General features: G+C 41.2%; 1 protein-coding gene across 1 annotated transcript; it reads right to left on the reverse strand.

Annotated features, from left to right (window-relative positions):
• Positions 1 to 1,074: 1,074 nt before the first annotated feature.
• Positions 1,075 to 13,472, reverse strand: LOC121704649 (mucin-19-like). The gene is made up of 10 exons (XM_042085043.1): positions 13,185 to 13,472; positions 12,769 to 12,897; positions 10,195 to 10,277; positions 9,899 to 10,055; positions 8,939 to 9,100; positions 8,321 to 8,446; positions 7,319 to 7,539; positions 6,761 to 7,206; positions 1,985 to 5,344; positions 1,075 to 1,693 (listed from the first exon to the last, which is right to left on the reverse strand). Exons 1-10 carry the CDS (start codon positions 13,398 to 13,400, stop codon positions 1,617 to 1,619), a joined length of 4,977 nt encoding a protein of 1,658 aa, XP_041940977.1. The 5' UTR covers positions 13,401 to 13,472; the 3' UTR covers positions 1,075 to 1,616.
• Between the last annotated feature and the right edge of the window lie 10,894 nt (positions 13,473 to 24,366).

The following is a 24,366-nucleotide window of genomic DNA, read 5'->3' on the forward strand; positions in this document are numbered from 1 at the left end:
TTTGAGAGTGCGTGCATTTCTTGTAAAAATGTCTTTTGTAAAAATGTTTTTTGTAAAAGTGCTATTGGTGTAAATGGCCTGTGCATGATGTGATTCTATTAACAGAAGAAGCAATGGACCATTTTAATTGAATTATTGTATGGGATGACACTGCATCACCATTGGTTGATTACGTGGGAGTGTATGTGGGTGTGGGTATAAATAAGTGAGGTTGTATATGTATCCATTTCAGCACACTGAGGAAGGCGCTAAGCCGAAACGCGTCTGTGCAATAAAACACATATATGCAAAGTGCGGTCTTTTTTTTCTGAGTTAACATTTAAGTTTGGCCAAGCACTCTCAAACTGAGCGAAGCCTGCTCCTACCATATACTTTATCTGAGACTGAACTGAGCAGAGCTCCTCCTCCAACATGGCATATGAAGAAGTGGAACGCCTTACTAATGTGAGGGCTAGTACCTTATGTGAGGGCTAGTACCTTATGTGAGGGCTAGTACCTTTGCCTACACAGAAGAAGACTCTACGCAAGTCCTCTTCCCCCTGACTGCGATGGAATTGCCTAACGACACCTGGGAATCACAATACAACACACTGGAAAATCTTCGTAAGAAAGAAACAAGAGCACTACTCCATGGCAGCGTACTCTCCCAATACTGGCGCAACAAACGAATACCGAGAGGATTACGGATAATGAAGGAACCCACCTTGGGCCGCGATGACCCGGAGTTCTGCAATAAGTGGTGCGATATACTCAACAAGTGTTCCCTTGACCTGATGTTGCTTGTCGTTGACAACCAAAACAAAAGACTGAATACAGTTAGTAGAGGGTGGAAACTGTCTTGTGCAGCTACTGCACAAGACAGTTTCCACCCTCTACTAACACTCTTAATACACATTGGTCAGAAACAAACCAATTGATCAGTATATGGCCAAAGAATAGTTTTGTCAAGGATGTAAAGGAGGATTTTCTAAATAGGCACTATACCATAATTATGTATCCAGTTACATGTCTTGCAGTATAAGGTTCTTGTTGAGACATGAAAGACTGTTAATTAATGTTCAGACTTTATTTTAAAACAATGCCACACTTACAGTACAGGACTTTTATATTTCAGCCATGCAACAAAAACAGTAATTACATTACATTTGGCTGACACATTTTTAACCAAAGTGACTAATCGTGACCCTGAAATGCCCTTGAAAAAATATCATAAATTACTTTTTTTGGCTAACCAACTGTACATTACTTGTCTTATCCAATGACCTTTAGTCAAGTTAAGGTTTACGTTTTAACACAATGGATGTATAGAAAACAAAACATAATAAGACTCTCTTATCTATATCAAATATATAAGGGGAATTAGGAACACAGCAGTGCTTTATGCAAACTAGACTTTGCTGGGTGCTTCCGTGATGAAAGATTTTTTTTTTACTTTATATAAAAAACATGAAATAAAGCATTTGTTTGACAGTCTTCACAAAAGATATGTGTTCTAGAAAAATAAAACTACACTGACAAGTACAATCCAATATCCATGAAGTCACATTCACATTTTGTTATAATGAGTAGTCATATGTGGATATAATAATTAACAGAGTAAAGCGGCCTCCCAAGTCTTATGGAACAGCTGGTATGTTCAACTCCTCATCTGGATCAACTGCTCCTTGGGTCCCCGACTTCATCTGCAGCAGGCCTAGGGGTTGAATGAGGAATAATAAACACAAAATGAAAATCATAACCGGTGAAGCTCCTTACTAATGTGTTCTTCCTGATACATGTACTGTAGCTTAGTTAAATGTCATTTTAAAGTACTACTGTTGACTGTAACTAGAGGGTGAATTTCATGTTTTCTAGAAGGTGAATTGTATGTGTAATCTGTTTCTGGATCTAGCTCTTGATCAGATTTCCACATTGTGAATGTGATACATTTTTCATCTTACTCTTTTATCGATTTCCAGACTTTGGTTTGCCTCCTGTAACTTACCCTGGCTCTCCATTGATTTCTCCTTCACTGCAGCTGCTTTGGAGAGGGCGGCTATCTTGCAGACACTGATTCGGTCTCGGTTGCTCCCTCCGCCAGAACTGCCGGTGCTACGGATGACCGTCCTGTTGGCAGAGCTGCCCATGGCAGTGCCCATGCTGATCCTGCTGTTTCCAGTGCCAGCACTGCTGATCCTGCCACCACTTCCTGCACTGCTGATTCTATTTCCACTTACAGCGCTGCTGATTCTATTTCCACTTCCTGCACTGCTGATTCTATTTCCACTTCCTGCGCTGCTTATCCTCCCTCCACTTCCTGAGCTACTGAGCCTCCCTCCACTTCCTGCATAGCTGATTTTATTTCCACTTCCTGCACTGCTAATTCGGTTTCCACTTCCTGCGTAGCTGATTCTATTCCCACTTCCTGAGTTGCTGATCCTCCCACCACTTCCTGTGCTGCTGATTCTATTTCCACTTCCTGTGGTGCTGATTCTGCCCGAGCTCACCCCGCTCCCATAGGTGGTGATCTTATCCCCACTGCCTCTGCTTCTGGTGCTGATGGTGTACGGACTATCATTCTCTGAGCTCATGATCCAGACGCCAGTGCCTGCGCTGCTGACCACTCCGGGCTTGGTGGGACTGGAGAAGCCGCCCATCCCTGTACCATAGCCTATTCCAGAGTCCGATCCCACACTGCCAGTGCTATTCAACCTCGTCCGCTGAGACCCTGGACTGCTGTGCACATTTCTGTTAGGACTAATGTTTCTCTGGCGAGTCATTCTCTGCTCACTACCTGGACTGGTGTTTGTGACCTCGACTCTTCCCTCTGTGTGGGTTCGTGCCTGACTAATCCTGGCTTCGCGATGGGAACTGCCAACAATGACTTGACTGCTTCTACCACTATTGCGAGCAACAGCATCCAAGGTTAAGCCCTCAGTACCTCCACCAACAATGGGAAAATCAGTATGTCCTGTGGAAGCTGACTGATTGAGATATGGATTTCTCGATTGAAGGACGCTGGCTGTTTGAGAGTCTTGTCTTGTTGTACTCGCCCCTGACCCTTTGTACATGAGCTCATACCTGTTCTGGGTTCCGTTGGACAACTGATTGTCTCTGTTGTTGATATTCTGCCTATTCACTGCACGTTTCCCAGTAGCTATGTCTTTAACACTGCCACTCTGAGAAGTATTCAACTGAACAGCAGGATCAGGGATGCTCACCTCAGCTATACTCTCGAGAACACGGGTTTCAATGATATTTTCAGTATCTACATTTTGAGGAACTTGTGTCTCCTTGACGCCTTGAACAGTGTTTGTCTCAACGACAACCTGAGGAGTAGTCAATAGACTACTGGTACTGGAACTGGTGCTAGTCTCAAAAGCCCTTATTTCGCCTACAGCCTTCGGGACACTCTCAGTGGTTTCAGTACTTTCAGTATTGGTGGTCTCAACAGTGGTTTGCAGAGATGGTGTCTGAGCCATACACTGAACAACGTCAGTCTCAACAGTTCCAGACATGCTACCAGTATTCAGAAGACTTTCACTTGTACCAACTGTAATTCTTGAGGTGTTAACCTCAACACTGCTGTCAGGAGCTGATGTCTCAACTTGACCTTGATCAATGTTAGACAGAACAGCACTAGTAGCAATGCCAGCATTCAGTAGACTTTCCATAGCACTTGTACCAACTACAGTTCTAGTAGTCTTAAGTTCAACACTGCTGTCAGGAGCTGATATCTCAACTTGACCTTGGACAATTTTAGACTCAATAGCACTTGTAGCAATGCCAGTATTCAGTAGACTTTCCATTGCACTTGTACCAACTACACTTCGAGAAGTCTTAACTTCAACAGTACTTTCAGGAGTCGATGTCTCAACTTGACCTTGGACAATGTTAGACAGAACAGCACTAGTAGCAATGCCAGCATTCAGTAGACTTTCCATAGCACTTGTACCAACTACACTTCGAGAAGTCTTAACTTCAACAGTACTTTCAGGAGCTGATATCTCAACTTGACCTTGATCAATGTTAGACAGAACAGCACTAGTAGCAATGCCAGAATTCAGTAAACCTTCCATAGCACTTGTACCAACTACAGTTCTAGTAGTCTTAAGTTCAACACTGCTGTCAGGAGATGATATCTCCACTTGACCTTGATCAATGTCAGACTCAACAGCACTAGTAGCAATGCCAGCATTCAGTAGACTTTTCATAGCACTTGTACCAACTACACTTCGAGAGATCTTAACCTCAACAGTGCTTTCAGGAGCTGATATCTCAACTTGACCTTGATCAATGTTAGACAGAACAGCACTAGTAGCAATGCCAGCATTCAGTAGACTTTCCATAGCACTTGTACCAACTACAGTTCTAGTAGTCTTAAGTTCAACACTGCTGTCAGGAGCTGATATCTCAACTTGACCTTGGACAATGTTAGACTCAATAGCACTTGTAGCAATGCCAGTATTCAGTAGACTTTCCATAGCACTTGTACCAACTACACTTCGAGAAGTCTTAACTTCAACAGTACTTTCAGGAGCTGATGTCTCAGCTTGACCTTGGACAATGTTAGACAGAACAGCACTAGTAGCTATGCCAGCATTCAGTAGACTTTCCATAGCACTTGTACCAACTACAGTTCTAGTAGTCTTAAGTTCAACACTGCTGTCAGGAGCTGATATCTCAACTTGACCTTGGACAATGTTAGACTCAATAGCACTTGTAGCAATGCCAGTATTCAGTAGACTTTCCATAGCACTTGTACCAACTACACTTCGAGAAGTCTTAACTTCAACAGTACTTTCAGGAGCTGATGTCTCAACTTGACCTTGGACAATGTTAGACAGAACAGCACTAGTAGCAATGCCAGCATTCAGTAGACTTTCCATAGCACTTGTACCAACTACTGTTCTAGTAGTCGCAACCTCAACAATGCTTTCAGGAGCTGATATCTCAATATGACCTTGGACAATGTTAGACTCAACAACACTGGTAGCAGTATTAGTATTCAGTAGACTTCCCATAGCACTAGAAACAACTGCATTTTTAGTGGTCTTTACCTCAACAGTGCTTTCTGGGGCTAATACCTCAATGTCACTTTCTGCAATGTTCATATCTGCCAGATCTTGGGGAGCATTCCACGCCATGACCTTTTCAAAAATGCTAGTCTTTGTTAGTTTTTCAGCTGTGTTCTTTCCTGCTTTAATAACCTGCGTTTCAGCATTAGCCAGGTTTGTTTGTGTCTCTGATACTGACTTAACTTCAATTGATCTCTCTTCAGGCCAAGAATCAGCTGCATTAGTAGTATTCTTAATCTCTACTGTCTTAGTGGTATGAATGCTGATAGTGGCATCTTTTGCATGACCTATTTGGTCTGACAAGCTTTTAGGAACCTGAGATTCTGCGCTAGCCTGACTGTGAGATGTGGTTTTTGCTTGATCAATGTTAGACAGAACAGCACTAGTAGCAATGCCAGCATTCAGTAGACTTTCCATAGCACTTGTACCAACTACACTTCGAGAGGTCTTAACCTCAACAGTGCTTTCAGGAGCTGATATCTCAACTTGACCTTGATCAATGTTAGACAGAACAGCACTAGAAGCAATGCCAGCATTCAGTAGACTTTCCATAGCACTTGTACCAACTACACTTCGAGAAGTCTTAACTTCAACAGTACTTTCAGGAGCTGATGTCTCAACTTGATCTTGGACAATGTTAGACAGAACAGCACTAGTAGCTATGCCAGCATTTAGTAGACTTTCCATAGCACTTGTACCAACTACACTTCGAGAAGTCTTAACTTCAACAGTACTTTCAGGAGCTGATGTCTCAACTTGACCTTGGACAATGTTAGACTCAATAGCACTTGTAGCAATGCCAGTATTCAGTAGACTTTCCATAGCACTTGTACCAACTACACTTCGAGAAGTCTTAACTTCAACAGTAATTTCAGGAGCTGATGTCTCAACTTGACCTTGGACAATGTTAGACAGAACAGCACTAGTAGCAATGCCAGCATTCAGTAGACTTTCCATAGCACTTGTACCAACTACTGTTCTAGTAGTCGCAACCTCAACAATGCTTTCAGGAGCTGATATCTCAACTTGACCTTGGACAATGTTAGACTCAATAGCACTCGTAGCAATGCCAGTATCCAGTAGACTTTCCATAGCACTTGTACCAACTACAGTTCTAGTAGTCTTAAGTTCAACACAGCTGTCAGGAGCTGATGTCTCAACTTGACCTTGATCAATGTTAGACAGAACAGCACTAGTAGCAATACCAGCATTCAGTAGACTTTCCATAGCACTTGTACCAACTACTGTTCTAGTAGTCGCAACCTCAACAATGCTTTCAGGAGCTGATATCTCAATATGACCTTGGACAATGTTAGACTCAACAACACCGGTAGCAGTACCAGTATTCAGTAGACTTCCCATAGCACTAGAAACAACTGCATTTTTAGTGGTCTTTACCTCAACAGTGCTTTCTGGGGCTAATACCTCAATGTCACTTTCTTCAATGTTCATATCTGCCAGATCTTGGGGAGCATTCCACGCCATGACCTTTTCAAAAATGCTAGTCTTTGTTCGTTTTTCAGCTGTGTTCTTTCCTGCTTTAATAACCTGCGTTTCAGCATTAGCCAGGTTTGTTTGTGACTCTGATACTGACTTAACTTCAACTGATCTCTCTTCAGGCCTAGAATCAGCTGGATTAGCAGTATTCTTAATCTCTACTGTCTTAGTGGTATGAATGCTGATAGTGGCATCTTTTGCATAACCAATTTGGTCTGACAAGCTTTTAGGAACCTGAGATTCTGCGCTAGCCTGACTGTCAACATGACTGATCTGAGATGTGGTTTTTGCTGTGTTATGAAGGTTACTAATGGTAGATCTTTGGACACTAGAGGCACTCTTTGTAAATGTTGGTTGTTCCCTCTCACTGGCAACTGGTTTGTTCTGTTTTGAAATAATTATCTGTTCTTGCACCACCAAAGTGCTAGTTGACCCTTCACCCAGGAAGCGGCTTTGAATGATCTCTCTTCTCGTTTTTTCTGTGCGTCCTTCGGCACTGGAGGAGGAGACCGCTGAACTAGACGTCTGTTTGTGGTCAAGTGAGCCATTTGTTACAGCACTGTAGGTTGTGGTACTGGCTTTAAAACCGGTGTCGATGCTGGAGGTGTGCTTGGAGGTGACCGCACTGATGTTTGAGCCGGAAACACACTCACTAATGGAAGAGAAAGATAAAATAAGTTTCAACACTTTTTTCTTCTATGTAAAAAGTAAATTTAAACATTGACCATGTAAAAAAACAATTGGCACCATATCTGTGTCCTTACCTGATGCCCTCTCCATCCAGGATCTTCCTATATTGTGCAATCTCTAGTTCCAGGTGAGTCTTGATGTCAAGTAGCTGCTGATATAATGTCCCCTGCTGGTTGATGTCTGAGCGAAGCCTTCGAAGCTCATCTTCCAGGCTGTTCACCCTCATCTGATACTGAAGGAGGCACTGGCTATACCTGGTTGTCATCTCCATCTTGTTTTGCTCTAGGAACGACATCTGTTGGGGGGTGTAATCAGAAGAGAAATGGGAGATGCAGCTGAAGATTAGGAATTATGATCCTAAGACTCAGGGCACACTCCCCCACTTACGACTGTTACTGTAACCAGTCAAAAAAAGGCAACAGAAAAGAAAACAGCTTTTTGCAACTTTGTGAAAATGAAAAAAGGCGAACGAAAGTACGAACATGAATGGTGAATGATATGCCCTTGTACCCAAATACATTTACAGGAGAAGCCTCAATCACAATCATGATGGCAAGCAACATTGTTAGACTACTCCTGATGGTAACCAGACCAAAGTAAATGTAAGTCAGGTTTGTAGACCAAGTATACTTGCGTATACAAGGAATTTGGTCTCTAGATTTATCCCATCCGTGAATTAGTGAACAAAGAGAGCACACAGTGAGCACAGTGAGTTGAAGCACACATTAACCCAAAGCAGTGAGCTGCCTTGCTACAGCGGCGCTCGGGGAGCAATGAGGGGTTAGGTGCCTTGCTCAAGGGCATTTCAGCCGTTCCCACTGATCGGGGATCGAACTGGCAACCCTTCGGTTCCAAGCCCGAAGCCCTAACCAGTAGGCCATGACTGCCCCAAAGTCAAGACAACAATGCATTTCAACACCAACATATCAGGTTTAACCTGTGTAAAGCAGACGTTTTTTGAGTTCATAGTTGCGTTGCATAGTTTCTGAAATGTCCTCGAGGTCAGACACCCAACTTTGCTGTAAAGGACAGTTATACAACATGGGTCCCTGGAGAAGTGATTTATGACATTTTACCTGAGAGTGCAGTTGTTGCAGCTCAATGGATAGATTCTGGAAAGTTTGCTTGAGCTCGCACAGACACGTTGTGCTGGATTCAGTCTCTGTCGAGTTGTGTGTCTCTTGGGCCTGAAGCTCACTCATCTTCAAAGACAATTCAATTCAAATAAATTACACTCTGCATACATGCATCTTGTGAAACACGCATTGAGGCATACTGTAATCACACACTTGACTCAAACCCAAAGCCTAAGGCATGGGAGGGGAGCATATACCAAAAGGGCAAAACCCCATGGGAGCTAGTTGCAGGCACATCTCTAGTCATCAATTAAAGATTTGCACAATACACAGCAATGTATTCATTAGCTTCCACTTACTTAACCTTTACTATGTCCTTAATAACAGTGCTTAAATTGGACCTGAATATTCTTCAGATTTGTTTTTGTTTCAAATAAAGACTTAAAATTATGACAAACACAGGAAAGTTTAATTAATCATTAATCACGTTTGTAATTCATCTCTAATACTTCCCCCTACTAAAACCTTTACATGCAGGCTTGTGAATCATTCACATTCCAAATCATGCAACATTTCAAAAATACCCTTTAGTGTTGATTTGTTTTAGCCCCGACCCACCTTCTTATCAAACCATTTCTCGACCTCCCGTTGGTTTTTCTGGACCACAGCCATACACTGCTCTCTGATGTGATGAAGCTCCTGAATCAGATCCGCAGACTCTTTGGTGGCTAGTTCCACATTCACAGAACCAGATTCCAGTGAGCGGACCTCAAGAAGTCTCTGTGAAGAGGAAATACGCGTAGGGTAATAAGACTATAACAAGGAAAATAAATATGATGAACATGTGGGTTGTTACAGTACAGTCTTAAAGGGTATGTGCATGTGCTCTGATACACTACACTAGCTAGCACATAGCACAAACAATAGGCTCTATGCACAACTCCATTTTGGATTTGCTTATACTGGCCAATCAACTTCCTGTTATGCTGTACACAGTAGGCTATGACAGAAAACTGGCCTGTCAGTTTTAATATAGTAGGCTATTGCTAGTTGAACAAAATAGCTAAAGTTATCTAATCAGTTGCTTGGTTAAGGTTAAGAACATTTGAAAGCCTTTTCCCATGCTGGAGGGAGTGGCACACAATATTTTCACAAAGTCTGTCTACATTACCGTGAGACATGGTCTTGAAGACAATGACTATATAAAAATGCCATATCTGCCAATGTATTATTGTAAACAGGAAGTTGATATGCCACTATAAGCGAATCCAAAATGGAGTTGTGTATAGAGTGCATAACATAAGCTATTGCAAACAATATCACATGCCAGCTTTCCCAGCTTCATGTCTCTAGTTGGCCCCATGGAGGGGACAGATGTTGTATTCTAGTGTGGAACAAAGAATGAAATCACAGGTTCCTTGGGTGTGGTCCATTAAAAGGCCCAAGTTAGGCTCTGATCCGGCAGAAAGAGAGAGAAAGTCAGAGAGAGAGAGAGAGAGAAAGAAAGACAGAGAGAGAGTCCGATAGAGAAAGATAGAGAGAAAGAGAGAGAGAGCTACGGAGAATGGGAAATCTCACATCCTGGTGCTCTGTACTCAGGTAGGCCAGCTCCTCTTCTTTCTGACTGAGCTCAAACTCCAGCTCGGCATTCTGGGCCTCTCCATCTCTCTGGAGCGCCTGCAGCAGGTGGACCTCCATCTCAGAGGACAGGCACATCTTCGCCTCCTCATCAGTCCTGCAGAGGACACGTAGAGGGATGGGTGAGTGTCTACGTCTGTATGTTACTCTGTTTATACATGATTTTGAATGAAGTTTGTGAAATAGAAAATCCTTTGTCTGCGTGTTTGTGCACTAGAGTGTATGAGTGCACTAACTTGATTTGATAGTCTTGAGTTTCAAACTGGGCATGTTGAATCTGCAGATTTAACTTCGTAATTGCACAGAAGTAGTCAGTGATCTGTACCAGGAGAGAGAGAGACAGAGAAAGAGAGAGAGGGAGAGTAATCACATGGTTTAATTTCACAAATGATGACAAAGCCAACCATACCACCCACAGCAACAGCAACAATTAATAGCAGACACTTACCATTTAAAAGTAGTAATATAATGGTTACTATGTAGAAAAGGAAAAGTCAGGGCCGTCCAATATATGAAACCACGTTATATTGCAAATGCATAAACCAGTCAAGTTTTTGTAAACAGTTTTTGTTTTTTTCGATAAGTCATTCCAATCTGACTGTCCATTACCCTGCACTTATCGGATTGAATCAAGGTAAACATACATAGCAGGTGCTTTTATCCAAAATAACTTACATTACATTATAATGTATCACATCACATACACTTAAAAAAATGATGCATTTTTCTTACTTAAAATGATTTAAATAAAAAAATTAAAGGGGGGGGGGGGGGGTAGTTGGTAAATTGTTGCCATATGGCAACAATGTGCAACGGTGGAAAATGCTGTAAAATCCATTTTTTTCTTTAAAAACGTATTTTTATTTAATTGCAAGTCTTTTCAAATATGAACTAAATTAAGGTTGACTTAGTTATGCTCTGATACATCTAGTTTTATACCTAACATAATACAAATTCATCTGTATTTTGGGCAATAAAGTGATAATATCATGGTAATGAAGATAAATAACCTTCCTGTAAGGACATAAAATAATTGTTTTGATCAAAACCAAAGTTTATATGAAATAAAGTCATCATTTAGATGACTATGTTTCATTATGATGACTTTCATTTCCCATATTCATAGGGTTCTATCGCAGTCAGAGGACATGTTCAACTGCACTGAGACTGCACCGTCACAGAGCCCTCCCCTTCAGAAAGCATGCAAATCCATGCCGCACACACAGAGAGACACAGCTATCCTTCACATTATCCCCCTGACACACTTCTCCTGCCCTGTAAACTCATGCTTCATCCATATCTGGGGTCCCACACACAAGGATCAACCTAACCTAGGGGTCCTAGGTGTGGTTTTTATACTACAGGCACACACTGGGCATGCATTGGATGGCTCCATAGCAAGCCAGCCCACTTCTTATACCATGTATATGAGAGAAGGATCACCCCTTTTGCCCTTGAATTTGGGCCTGTGAAGTACTAAAACTGTAGCCATAGAGCTAGAGTGGGTGACTGCAGCCGCTATCCACTATACTTATCAATGTTATTCTCCTGCTGCATTGTAGCTAATCCTGACACTTCATTGGCTATTATCTTTACCAAAATCCCAAACAGAAATGATGAAAAAAGCATGTAGTTGACTGTGTAGTGAACAATAACACAAAATACATCTTATCGCTCCAGTCACTATAATATCTGGACCTTGTTCCACGGATAAGTTGCAAATTGGTAAACATTTACAATATAATACTCCAATATGTCTGGAATTACAAATAAAGTGTAAATAATGTTTTTTTTTTGCTTTAAAATATTGTCAAAAGTTGTAATATTGTATTCCTATGATGTCATTCAGTAATATTGTAATCCTATGATGTCATTCAGTTGAATGGGCATAAAAAGGTTCCATAACTGCATGCTGTTGCCATATGGCAACAATTATATTTTGCCAATTTACAAAATACTCATTATATATAAATTTGTTTTAATGATAAATTGTTCATGTTTACATAGTCCAGATAGTGTTTCAATTTTTTTCTCAAAGAAATAATGTCTAAATTCTGAATTTTGGCCATCCAAAGGTAGCAGGTGTTGGTGGTCATAGAGGTACGTCTCTATAGAAATGTGAAGTACTAACAACATATCCTAGTCGTGACAAAACAATTATTTTTTCATACAAAAATTAAAGTCCTCTTCTTCACTTTTAAATAATAAAATATAGGTTTTGTGTTACTACCAATTAGAAACACTAAGATATATTAACTGTTGCCACATGGCAACAACATGCAGTAGAGGGATAACAGTAAACAGTTAACGATATGTCAGCATTTGGTAAAACGCTCAAAAGAATGAACAACAACAAATTCCAAAGGAGAGGTGTGGCCTTGAATGATGCCCAACAAAATGTCATGGGGATTTAAGTAGTGTTTTCTTCCTGTGACACATGAAGTTGCCTGATGGGCTGCTTTAATCTGGGTGTGATGTGCCCAGCCGTGACTTGCAATTTGCTGTTGGGTGTTAGGCTACTGACCTATATCAGTTATCTTCCACATCAGTGATCTCAGGTTCTACAAGTTTTGAAATGCCATATCAGAGGGTTAAAATGTAGGGGATATTTGCATTGTCACATGACTGCCTGGTACATTTGGTTTTACACTGCACTGTCTGGTACATCTTACACTGCCTGTTACTGATGTTGTTACATTTAACAGTATTTTCATGATTTTCTAGACTTTGACAGCTGAGAGTTTGACAGCTTAACATGTTCATGTGTAAAGTAAATCGGTTGAAGTCATCCAGAGACAGACAGGGGCTACCTGCTGGCGAAGCTCAGTGATGGTTTGAAACTTCGCTGTGAATTCTCGGTGCTCCCCAGGCGCCTTCTTGTTGACATACTCCTGGATCTGATGTTCAAGTTTCTGGTTTGATGCCTCTAACTCGGACACCTTTTTAAGAACACACACACACACACACACACACACACACACAAAGATGAATTGAAAGGGGTCATTTAGTTTGGGTTGTCTGTCTGGTAAAACTCAGTGTAACCTGCTGACTGTTCTCTAACTTTTCTGTTAACTAAACAGCTTTTTTAACATTTAAAAGGTCAACATTTTACTTTTAGCATAACCTAATGCAAACCAAGGACTGACGCTACCAACTTTATGATTATCACTTTATCATTACGACAGTCTTACACAATAGTCTCATCTTTCTCCAGTCCGGTTCTTACCTTGTCCAAGTATGAGGCAAGGCGCTCGTTCAGATTTTGCATGGAGTCTTTTCCTCCGCTCTCCGGAGAGAACTGACGCACAGCAACTGAGGGGCGTGCAGACGGAATGTAAGGACGAGCGGAATGGAAAGGGCCGCCCGCAGCGTACCTGTAACGTCGCGACCACCATCCCTGTGAAGAAATGTGACCGCTTTGCCAGAGCTGGTTAAGAAACATGCCGCTGCTCGCACGCAGCGATTTTTGCTGCTCGGAGCAACTGAAGCGGTTCGGGGAACTACCAGTTATAGCGGAGTGGTGATGCTCCTGCCCACGATGTCACCAGCAATCAAGACTGGGTCGTCACAAGGCGTAGAAAAAAACCTGATAGGTCTAGGTTGAAATGTGTCACCAAACCAACCCAAAGATAATCTCTTGCAAAGCCGGTTCAGCTGACATATATTTTGAAGTTCAACGATCTATTAAAACCATTGCCATTTAAATATGCACGCAACCTGACATATTCCCCAGCATTTGCGCGCATTCAAAACATTTGGAGTCACCTGCACAAAACATCTCAACCAGGAATGTCAGTAAACACTTAGGATGTAGCCTACATAGAAATGTCCACAGATAGAGTGAAACTCTGCTTTCAGCAAGTGGAATAATTCTTGTACGCGTGCCATGCAATACGATTTTATTTATTTTTTTTAAAAAGCGTTAGACTGGGCTACATAATGTAACGCCAATGTGTCTCATACATTGTTTTGAGGAAAAGTTAAATCACAGTGGTAAAGGTCTAGTTCCACTTAATCAATATGATTTTTTTGTCAGAATTTAATGCTGGATAATTACATCACATGGTTCATAATTAGTCAGTTAACATCATACATCAGAAATAAAACTACATCACCTTTCTTTGATCGATTTATTTTCTAGGGATGGTATGGAGAAACGTGATAAACGATAAAAAAAAATACATTTTATTTATTTATTTTTAAATTGAGGTCCATCTAGAGCAGTGTTTCTCAGTATTGCTCAATATTGCAAACAACTCAAGTATATTATATTTTACCACATCTACTCGCGGACCAATAGGGATAGCTTGCGGACCACACTTTGAGAAACACTTATTTAGAGAGGATCTAGACAGGCTGAATAACACAAAGCGGTCAGATATTGGCCTACATGTTAATATAATATTATACATTGGCTTTACATGTTAATATAATAATATTCATAAGCCTCAAGACCATTTTGACATACAGTGATTTGAGGATTATGTTAAACATGTATGTAAAGACCTACATGTAAAAAACCTGTGTGTTTAAAAGGCATTATGTTACAGCTCCCAACAAACAATCCCTGGCCATGTGCATGCATATATCATAGTTAGTAAAATAGTCCTCTAAACATACAGAAAAACTAGCAATCATTCACATTTACCTCAACAAGTAAAACCCTTTCTCTATTTCCATAGAGAAAATGTAGGCCTAATATATGCATGTATACACAGTTCAGTTAGCCAGTCAGTCAGTAATAATGTGAATGAGTTTAACGACTGTCAGACCTAATAAGCATTTGTTCACATGTGGATGAAGCGGTGGTTTGAGTCTTCGGTTTATAGCTTGATATGCTCGATGACCGTCGACTTCAAGGCAGCACTGCGACCGTCGACTTCGGCACCTAACCCTAAGCTTAACCCTAACCTAACCCTAGTGCCTTCCTGCAACGCTGCCTGGAAGACGACATGGGGGCTTGATACATCATTGTGCCAGTTTATATGACATGACACGACAGCTATGCAATGGCCACACCTGTGGCTTTTCTATTTGTCTTCCGTTCACAAGGGCAGAGTTAGCTCTAATCTCTTATAATTGTTTTGAAATGTCACCCCGTGCAGTGTGACCTTTAGAAGAGGGACGTGCTGTTAGTCAAGACTCCTGTTCCCATCTTCAGCTTGAACTTAATCACCTTTTTCATTTGTGTTTTCATGACTTTTTCAGAGCTGAGAGTAAACAAACACAGATTAAAGGAACAGTGATTCTGGTAAAAGGGCTAAAAGGATGTGAGCTCACACCATTCCTTGCCTCTGAGTAATGTATGTTTCATTTCAATTGGAATAGTGTATGACCACTTTGCTTGTTTCCCATTTACAGAAGAGGAGAAGATATAGCCTATGATTATAACCTTTATTGTTTACAGAAGAGGAGAAGATATAGCCTATGATTATAACCTTTATTGTTTACAGAAGAGGATAGGATAGGATATTGCATAAGATTAACCTTTATTTTCTATCTATTATTTACTGTTACTGTGGTAGTTCACCCCTTATTGTTGTCATTGAATTCTTTCAGGGCACTCAGAGGAGCACAGCGTAACTACTGTAGACACATCTGGTCCACATGCACATACATTCAAACTACAGTTGACATTCACATTCACAAATTTTATCTGACATTTATCTTTTCATTGTCATATTCCCTCCAGCAATCACACATGCTCTCCAAATGCTCCCCTCCACCCAGACATCCCCGGCATAGTGTTGCAAAGTTGTCGCTTTGGGGCACATATACATACAGGGGCATAAGAAGCAATCTACTGATTTTGGACAACATTGGAATCAAGGACTTTAAATAGAAAAGGGGTAATGGCTATACACATCTCCAAGTTCTCCAGAGGGGTAGACTATGACACAAGGCAAATGGAGTGATGAGAGTTCTCCAGAGGGGTTGACTACGACACAAGGCAAATGGAGTAGAGGGGTTGACTACGACACAAGGCAAATGGAGTGATGAGAGTTCTCCAGAGGGGTAGACTACGACACAAGGCAAATGGAGTGATGAGCCTGTAACCAGGTGTGTTCTAATTGGGGAAGCAGAGCCAACAGGTCGTGGCTCTACGCCTTGTTGCTTGGATTAAAGACAATAATTGACCATGTTTACAACAACAACATTCACATGTAACTTCATATTCTTAAAATAGTCTGAAGTTATAAGTTTAAAAAGACTGCTGAAACTTTTGCCTCTGTTTGTCAAATTTGAATGCATTTCAGGCTTTATGCTTAACATACAGCTAATCACGCTTCATAGAGCACCCCCAAGGAGTTCCAGTCTTTGAATGCTCCCCCTCCCCTTCTTACATGACGAGATGAATGCTCCCCTCCCCTTCTTCCATGACGAGATGAATGCTCCCCTCCCCTTCTTCCATGACGAGATGAATGAATCCCTGCACTATAACCATGTCTGCTTGGGGGGCTCCTTTAGGGGGTGCACTCCCAGTAGGGGGTGTTCTTAGCATCAATGATGAAAGCAATAATTGAATGAAGGCAGCGACAATACCTCACAGAAGTGGATTTACATCTTTGTGAGAAACACATCAGGCCAATCCACCCTGGACTCGTGGGTGCCTCGGACACAGGAAGTAGCTCTAGAAATTAGGCTAAACCCAAGTGTGTAAGCAGATGTCATCACTGCCTCTCTTCAAGGCGTAGTTCTTAATCCTGGTGAATGACGGTTGGTTTTTGAACTCAATATCCAATCAAATATCTCCTTCCGTCCAGTGCATACATAAACAATGTTACTGATTGGATGGATTATTACCAGCAGCCAATTTGTTTCATTTAGAGAGCCATGACTACACAAACACCTTGATTTTACTATGATTTTTTAGAGCGCACACACACAGACCTGACAGTATTGGATTAGAATTGAGGACTACACATGTAAGGTGACCAGAGGTTAACTTTACTCTGTCTTCAGCTCTGTACCTGTTGGTCATCATTACATATGCTCAAGCTGTCACCGTGCCGTCAATGTATGGAAAGGAAACCTAAGGACACATATTTGGGCAGGCATCTACCAATGACTCCCCTTGCTTCATCTGAATTGAACAATGTTCAGTGTTCAGTGAAGAGGAAATAAACTAGCTCATGCTTAATGCAGAGAACAAGAACAACATGGCATTAGGTTAGTGGCATGTGTATGAATAAGGAACAAAAATGCAACCTAAAAGTTTTTCTGGACAATTTTAAAAGCAAAGCAAAAATGACACGATGAAACGAGAAGGGTGCCACAGACAAGCCTGTACTTTGTTCTGGGGAAGGTAAGACCGGATTTTACACATACGTGCGCGTTAAATGTCAAACAGCACCAGAGGCAATAGACTCAGCTCTCTTATCCTTACTCTAAATGCCACTTTCTCACATGTCGAAACCGGGGCTGAGGGAACTGAAGAATGGCTGGCCTTGGCATAAACTTGTTCCAACTCCTGACTGTGGATTTGCAAAGAGCCCTCTCTGCTCAGTTAAAGGTCAAATACAAGAGGATTGGTCCCTATTAACAGTTCTTAGGAGCTGCTTTAGTTCAAACTGATAACTGCCTGTCTGATCTGCATATAAATGCAAAGGTTCGGAGCGGCTCTTGAAGCATACAGCATGCGTATATCAGCCATAATCACCATCAGATTGTGAAAGTGAAATTCCCCTTTTTTAGGAGTTAAAAGACTCAGGGCGTTGGTGAGGGATAACAGAATGTAAAGCTAAAACTAAAACACACTAAAGAGGAGGAAAGAGGCATTTTAGTGTCAAACTAACCAACTAAATATCTAACTACCAGCCAACTGATTTGCAGTACCGGTATGTTGGTGATATTTTTGGAAAAATATTTAAAAACTACTTCATTTCTGAAGCATAAAGTAGTATTGTGAATAGCCTGAATGTCTATGACATGGGTTTAGATTAGATTAGATTAGATTCAACTTTACTGTCGTCGCGCAGTTTGCGTCTAACTAGAAGTGCAAAAAATGTATAAATATAAGTATAAGTATACTCTTTTGATCCCGTGAGGGAAATTTGGTCTCTGCATTTATCCCAATCCTTGAATTAGTGAAACACACTCAGCACACAGTGAACACACAGTGAGGTGAAGCACACACTAATCCCGGCACAGTGAGCAACAGTGGCGCTCGGGGAGCAGTGAGGGGTTAGGTGCCTATATGTGCAATGTGATACAAAGTATAGACAGGTGATGCATAGACAGGACAAAATATATTGTGCAGTGTAGATAGTAGTATACTGTTGGTTTTGTGACAGAATCACGTTTCTGTCATGTTTACAATATTTAATCTACCCAAATATATTTATTTACTTAATTTCACTACATCACACTTTTATTATATATTACTTCCTCACTATTGTCACTTGAAGTAGGGGAGAACTGGGACGAATGAAACACTTCTTAATTAAATGTAATTTACAAAGACATCGTAAAACACTGAAAGTTAATATTTTGTCTCTAGCAACCTACATCTATCCTCTGTCAAATACAGTTGCATCTACAGCTCTGAACAAAACCGTTCAAGAGTTATTTAAGGAGAAGTTGAACGTGCGTTTTGTTTCATTCGTCCCTCCTGGCTGGGACAAATGAAACAGCATGGGGGACGAATGAAACATGCAGCTTAAATTATGTAAACTTCCCACAATTTCAATATTTGACAACATATCATGAATAGTACTTCAAGTAGGTGTTATTTTAGATAGATAGATAGATTGCTGCTGGGCTATATGTCTTGGTTCATGTCTGTTAACAACTCATTGATGTCATGGTAAAGCGCTTATCTCGCGGTTATGGAAATAGCATGCACTATGCCATTAATATAGCTAGAATAATGCATATTTCGAATTATATAATGTTTCTATAGTACAAAATGTTATTTCACTCTGTTTTTACGTAGTTAAAGCCACCACACATCCAAATAAGTGCCCTTCATGACCGACAGGCCAAAACTCGACCCCCTACCTGATAGCCCCAAATATATTTGCATCTTTCTAAAACTGCTTTTCCATGTCTCACCTGCATAAAATATAGTATAAACACAGATATGTGTGCATTGACATAGAATAAATGGGGTTTACTGCCTGGTCGGGACAAATGAAACAGGTGTTTCAATCGTCCCGCCATAGACATCTAGCATTATAGGCTGTTTTGCATCCATTGCAAACAAACATGCAATGTGAACGTCTGGGATTGGGGAGAGCACTAAATGCTCTAGGGCAATTCCATGCAAAACTGTCACGTCCATAACGGCAACTAAATACCATGGCATTGCGTTGGCGTTATGGACGTGACAGTTTTGCGTGGAATTGCCCTCTACTGAATAAGCATGAAGTCAACCCTTTAAATGAAAAACACTCTTTAATAATCAAAAAAATAAACCGCTAATGAAGTAAACTTGTGACCATCAAAAATCGTTTATCGCCTGTAACTCTGTGATACCAGGACGTAACAGGAAGGCATTTGGCTGAGCAACGGAGGTTAAAGGAGAATTCCGGTGTGATATTGAGCCGAGTGTGAACGTATGTCTCATAGCCCATCTCGGCTTGTCCCCTGCACTCCAAAATCTGGCGCTAGTTAGCCGATGCTACCAACAGCTTTTTCAATAGTGGTGCTTCAGCATCGGGCTAGCCATGCAAATAAATCACTGTTTTACACCCATTTACGAGGCTCAATGTATCTCCACACTTCATTGGTAGACTTCCGAGGGCCCTGACATTTAAAACGAGACATTGAGAACTTTGAAAAAGCACTGGTAGTTTACTTACAAGACGATTTATACAGACAGTATCTTCACAAAGTTTAGCGTTTGCAGGGATCAGATTCCAAAAATAATTCAGTGGAAATGCATGGATTCCAGTTGCTGCTACTGGAAGAAACTGGAATCCATGCATTTCCACTGAATTATTTTTGGAATCTGATCCCTTATCATACCTGTTCATTCTTACTCGTTGCTCGACTTATCGTGATTAAATTCAAGATGGCTGCAAACGCTAAACTTCGTGAAGATACTGTCTGTATAAATCGTGAAGGAAATAAAGACGAGATTAGAGGAAATTAGGCCCACGTTTCTCTCCCTTTCGTGCGCGCTGAGACGCGTTCTCAATTAAATGGAGTAGGCCGCTAGCATACGTTCAAGTTGGATCATCCTTATGTAACATGCTGTTGATACATTTTGACATTGTAAACGTTCTCTAACAAAAATGCAAATCAGTTTGCAGTAAAGCTAATATTTATTTATTATTGGTCCTTCCTCTGTCTCTTGGTGCCCTACACACAGTGCGTGATGCGTGGTGGTAACAGCAGCACTGATCACTGTGCTCTGCCTGTTTGTGTCCACTATGTGTATTTTGTTTTTTTCGTTGCGAGGTGAAAGCATCTCTGGGGTGACTGGTCCACGATCAGGAAATTCATTTTTTGACTCGAGATCTGTCAAGTCATTACAAGTTAAAGAGGCAAAGTCCGAGTCAAGTCTCCAGTGAATAGTATTCAAGTCCAAGTCGAGTCGCAAGTCATGCCGAATTTTATCAAGTCAAGTATGAAGTCATTAAAATCATGACTCGAGTCTGACTCGAGTCCAAGTCATGTGACTCGAGTCCACATGTCTGGTACTGTGCAATTGGATTAGTGCGAAGTGTTAGGCTACACTTTTTGCCTGGCTAATCGAGCCTAAACCTCCTCCAAAAACTTCGGTTTCAACTAGGCCTACGTCGTTTTCATCTCTTCCTTGCTGCTCTCCTCCCGGGACACACACACGCTCATATAGGCTACACACACACACAGGAACACTCTCCTAGGCCGCTCGTTTCCATTTGTTTGTTTTTTGGTTATTGTTTTGTTTGTGTGCGTCGCCATAGACGTAGCGTCTTGTTAGATCTAATGAACTGAATGACATTTAGTTTAATACACTGCATCACCTGCTTGAAAACCATATACTGTGTTGTGTTTCTTTTCTTGTCAACTTTAACACGGGAAGGGTGACAGGGTCTTAATACTGACACGGCAGTTTTTATGCTGCCTGGCGCCCAACATAATCATTTTCTTTTCTTGTGTCAGAGGCCACCGTTACAAGCTGCTGTTATTAGAAGCGGCGGCTGAGCCTTCCGACAGAAGATGCTCCTCGGGTCGCTTCCTCGATCCGTCTCAGAGTCAAAACCTAAGACAAAGCCTGTATACAGTAAGAATACCCCTGAATTCTACAATGGACTCGATGGAGGGGAGTAAGGAACCGGTGATGCGTTGGGCAGTTTTCACCACCCTCTGCAGTGCTTTTCGGTCGTAGGCAGAGCAGTTGCCATACCAAACTGTGACACAGTTGGTGAGGATGCTCTCGATGGTGCAGCGGTAGAAGTTCACCAGGATCTGAGGAGACAGGTGGACTTTCTTTAGTCTCCTCAGAAAGAAGAGATGTTGGTGAGCCTTCTTGGTGTTGATGGTCCAAGAGAGGTCCTCAGAGATGTGGATATCCAGAAACTTTAAGCTGGTGACACGCTCCACTTCAGTTCCGTTGATGAGAATGGGTGTGTGTGTGCTAGCTTTAGACTTCCTGAAGTCCACAATGAGCTCTTTGGTCTTCTTGGATTCAGCCTGTAAGTCAACAAACATCCAGGGACATATTGAGACCTTCAAATTATAATAAGGTAATATTGTGTACAATGTATTGCATCTTGTTTTTCTATTCTCTGTCAACTGTTTTTAATGCACATCATTATTTCCCATTGTATACTTATTTGTAAAGCACTTTATATTAGCAACGTGTATGGTGTGAAATAAATAAACTTGGCCTAATCCTGAAAATAGTGAAGAAGAAATATATTATATATTCACTAATAATTAAGTGACCACTTAGTGTAATTCTGGCAAAAATTTACCCCAGGGTGTTTTCCTGCATTAAAACACATCAAATAAGCCGTGGAGACAGTATTTATTGTTATTAGAGAAGACTGTTAATTTCACAGAAGACTGAGATCTCACACGGACGTCTATTGCCGGAAGGTAATGCCTTATACAGACTTTCCTTCGAGAGGAGTTGGTAGGGGGACAGTTGGTAAGTGTTCTTATAGTCTTCTGTAATAAACTCCGGGTTCGTTAACTAGGTTGTTGGTGCTGTGTAGGGACCCTGAGCAAGCTACTGATGAGGTTTGGTGCTGTTTTGAACAATATTACTGGTTAAAAAAATGCTATTGGGGAAGCGTTTGGCTCACTGCCCCTAGCTAATCCACTGTTTGCGATTTGGGGCTATAGCATATACCGGGCCACGCTCTGTAGTGGTTGATCAACAAAAAATTTGATGTGTTTTAATGCAGAAAAACACCCTGGGGTAAATTTCCGCCAGAATTACACTTTAATGTGCAATGTTTATGTCAAATCAACCTTAAATAATTAAACAATAACATGTACATATTTCCGTTACCTGTTCTACCTAAGATTGTTTATATTTTTACTTTAAGATTATGGGCATCAACAGTTTTAAGGGAGTAGCTGTGCTGGGTATTGACAACGCCAAACTGGCTGCTGATGACTTCAGAGTCAAGTGAGTGTTATCCTTCTTCTACTCTTAGAACAAAGTTTTATGAAATCGTATTCCGTTATTAGCCTGGAGATTCCAGACCCTGGTAATCTAGAAAAATTAAGGGTCTGGCCAAGACTAATTTAACCAAGCATGCATTTGAAAATCTCACTGCACGCAATTGGATAACACTACGACCAATGTTTACTGACTGATTCCGGACCTCAACGCAATTGGATAGCACTATGACCAATGTTTACTGACTGATTCGTTGCAGCGATGTTGTCATCAGCTCGCCTCTGGCCCGCCTATATCAGATACACTGATGTGATTGGTTCCTCGTAATGCAAGGGGTAAGAGCAGAACCCGTTTACAGAGAGCCGGTTCACTCCCTGTTAACTTCATTGTACCTGCAATCTGTTGCAGTTTGCAGTTCTGCAAGGGGCGATCGCGAATAAGTGCCAAAACAACGGGGGTCTATGGAGCTAGACGGCTAAATTTGTCTTTTTCAACTGATTGTTCTTGATTTGATTGTAGTTTATGCAAGCTCACTATAGATTACAGGTCTAAAGTTCAATGAACGAGTACTTATGTCCTTTCAATTTCTTACAGGTTGGGTCATTGTTGCCCATAACACACTATTCTGCTAATGAATGACGTCATTGACACAGCTTTTTGAATGACGTCATTGACACTGCTTTTTTTTAAAGGCTTTTTAAAACAAATAAGTGACGTAAAAATATAATACTCAGCAGTGTGTATTTTCTTTGCCCATCCTTTCAAATGCAACATTCAAATTTCTAGACTTTTCCCGAGAAAAGTGGATTTTGAGGGGTACAGCTCCATAGACCTCCATTCATTCTGCACGTATTCGTGAGCGCCCTCACGTGGAACCAGAAGAGACTGCAGACTGCAACCAGTTCAGAAACAGGGTTAGGGTATGTCTGATCTAAGGTCACAGTGCCCTCTACTGGAGCATATGTGTATGTGGCCAGATGTAGAAACACATGCAGCCAGTGCAAACACATTCACAGTATTCTGTACCTTGACAACTTTATTTTAATGATAATTAACTAATTATTGTATTATTTCACATTTGAGGCAGAGCAGGCCATGTGTCTCTCCGTGGATGTTAATATGTAGGAGCCATTTAGTCACCTTTATTATTTTTGGGTTTATTGGGCTTTACTTATTTTAGCCACTTGGGGATGTGGTGATTATACAGGACAAGAACGGCCATTCTTTCACACAAACATACGGGTATTTGTGGGCGTTTTTGGGAGGTAACCAGGTACGCCATGTTTTTGGAGGTGCAAACAAACGCTGCATTGCCATTGAGATCACATAGTAAGGAGCTGGCTCAAGGGTTATACATGTATTTTGTCCTGTTTAGTTGTATAATGAAAACACAGTTTTTATAGCCATCCATGCGTCTTCCCTTATGGCTCTTTGGCTATGAATTTGGTAACTATAGCGGACTATTTGACGTCTTTAGAACACAAAACAGGTGGAGGTGTCAAATGTTGAGTTTCTCCAGTCTAGAATTTTTGACGTTAATCATTCCTATGATGTATTGCTATTGTCTATCCAAAGTAAAATACCTGTTTCGAAGTTAACTGATGGTCAAATCAACCAAAACTCTGATTGTTTGCACCTCCAAGTGGTATGTGACGTAGGTCTGTGACGCGAGTTTGTGTGAAAGAATAGTAGTAGGAAGGTGCGTTTGGCATTCATAGAAGAATGACCATGGGCATTGCAATCGCTGTGGTTTGGGGCACCCCCACTTTTCCTGAAACACAATTGCATTCCCCCCACTTTTTAAGAGATTCGTTTTAAACTAAAACCTGGAGGCACAGAGCCCTTT

The sequence above is a fragment of the Alosa sapidissima genome, chromosome 3 (assembly GCF_018492685.1).
Source record: "Alosa sapidissima isolate fAloSap1 chromosome 3, fAloSap1.pri, whole genome shotgun sequence".
Taxonomy (NCBI): Eukaryota; Metazoa; Chordata; class Actinopteri; order Clupeiformes; family Clupeidae; genus Alosa; species Alosa sapidissima.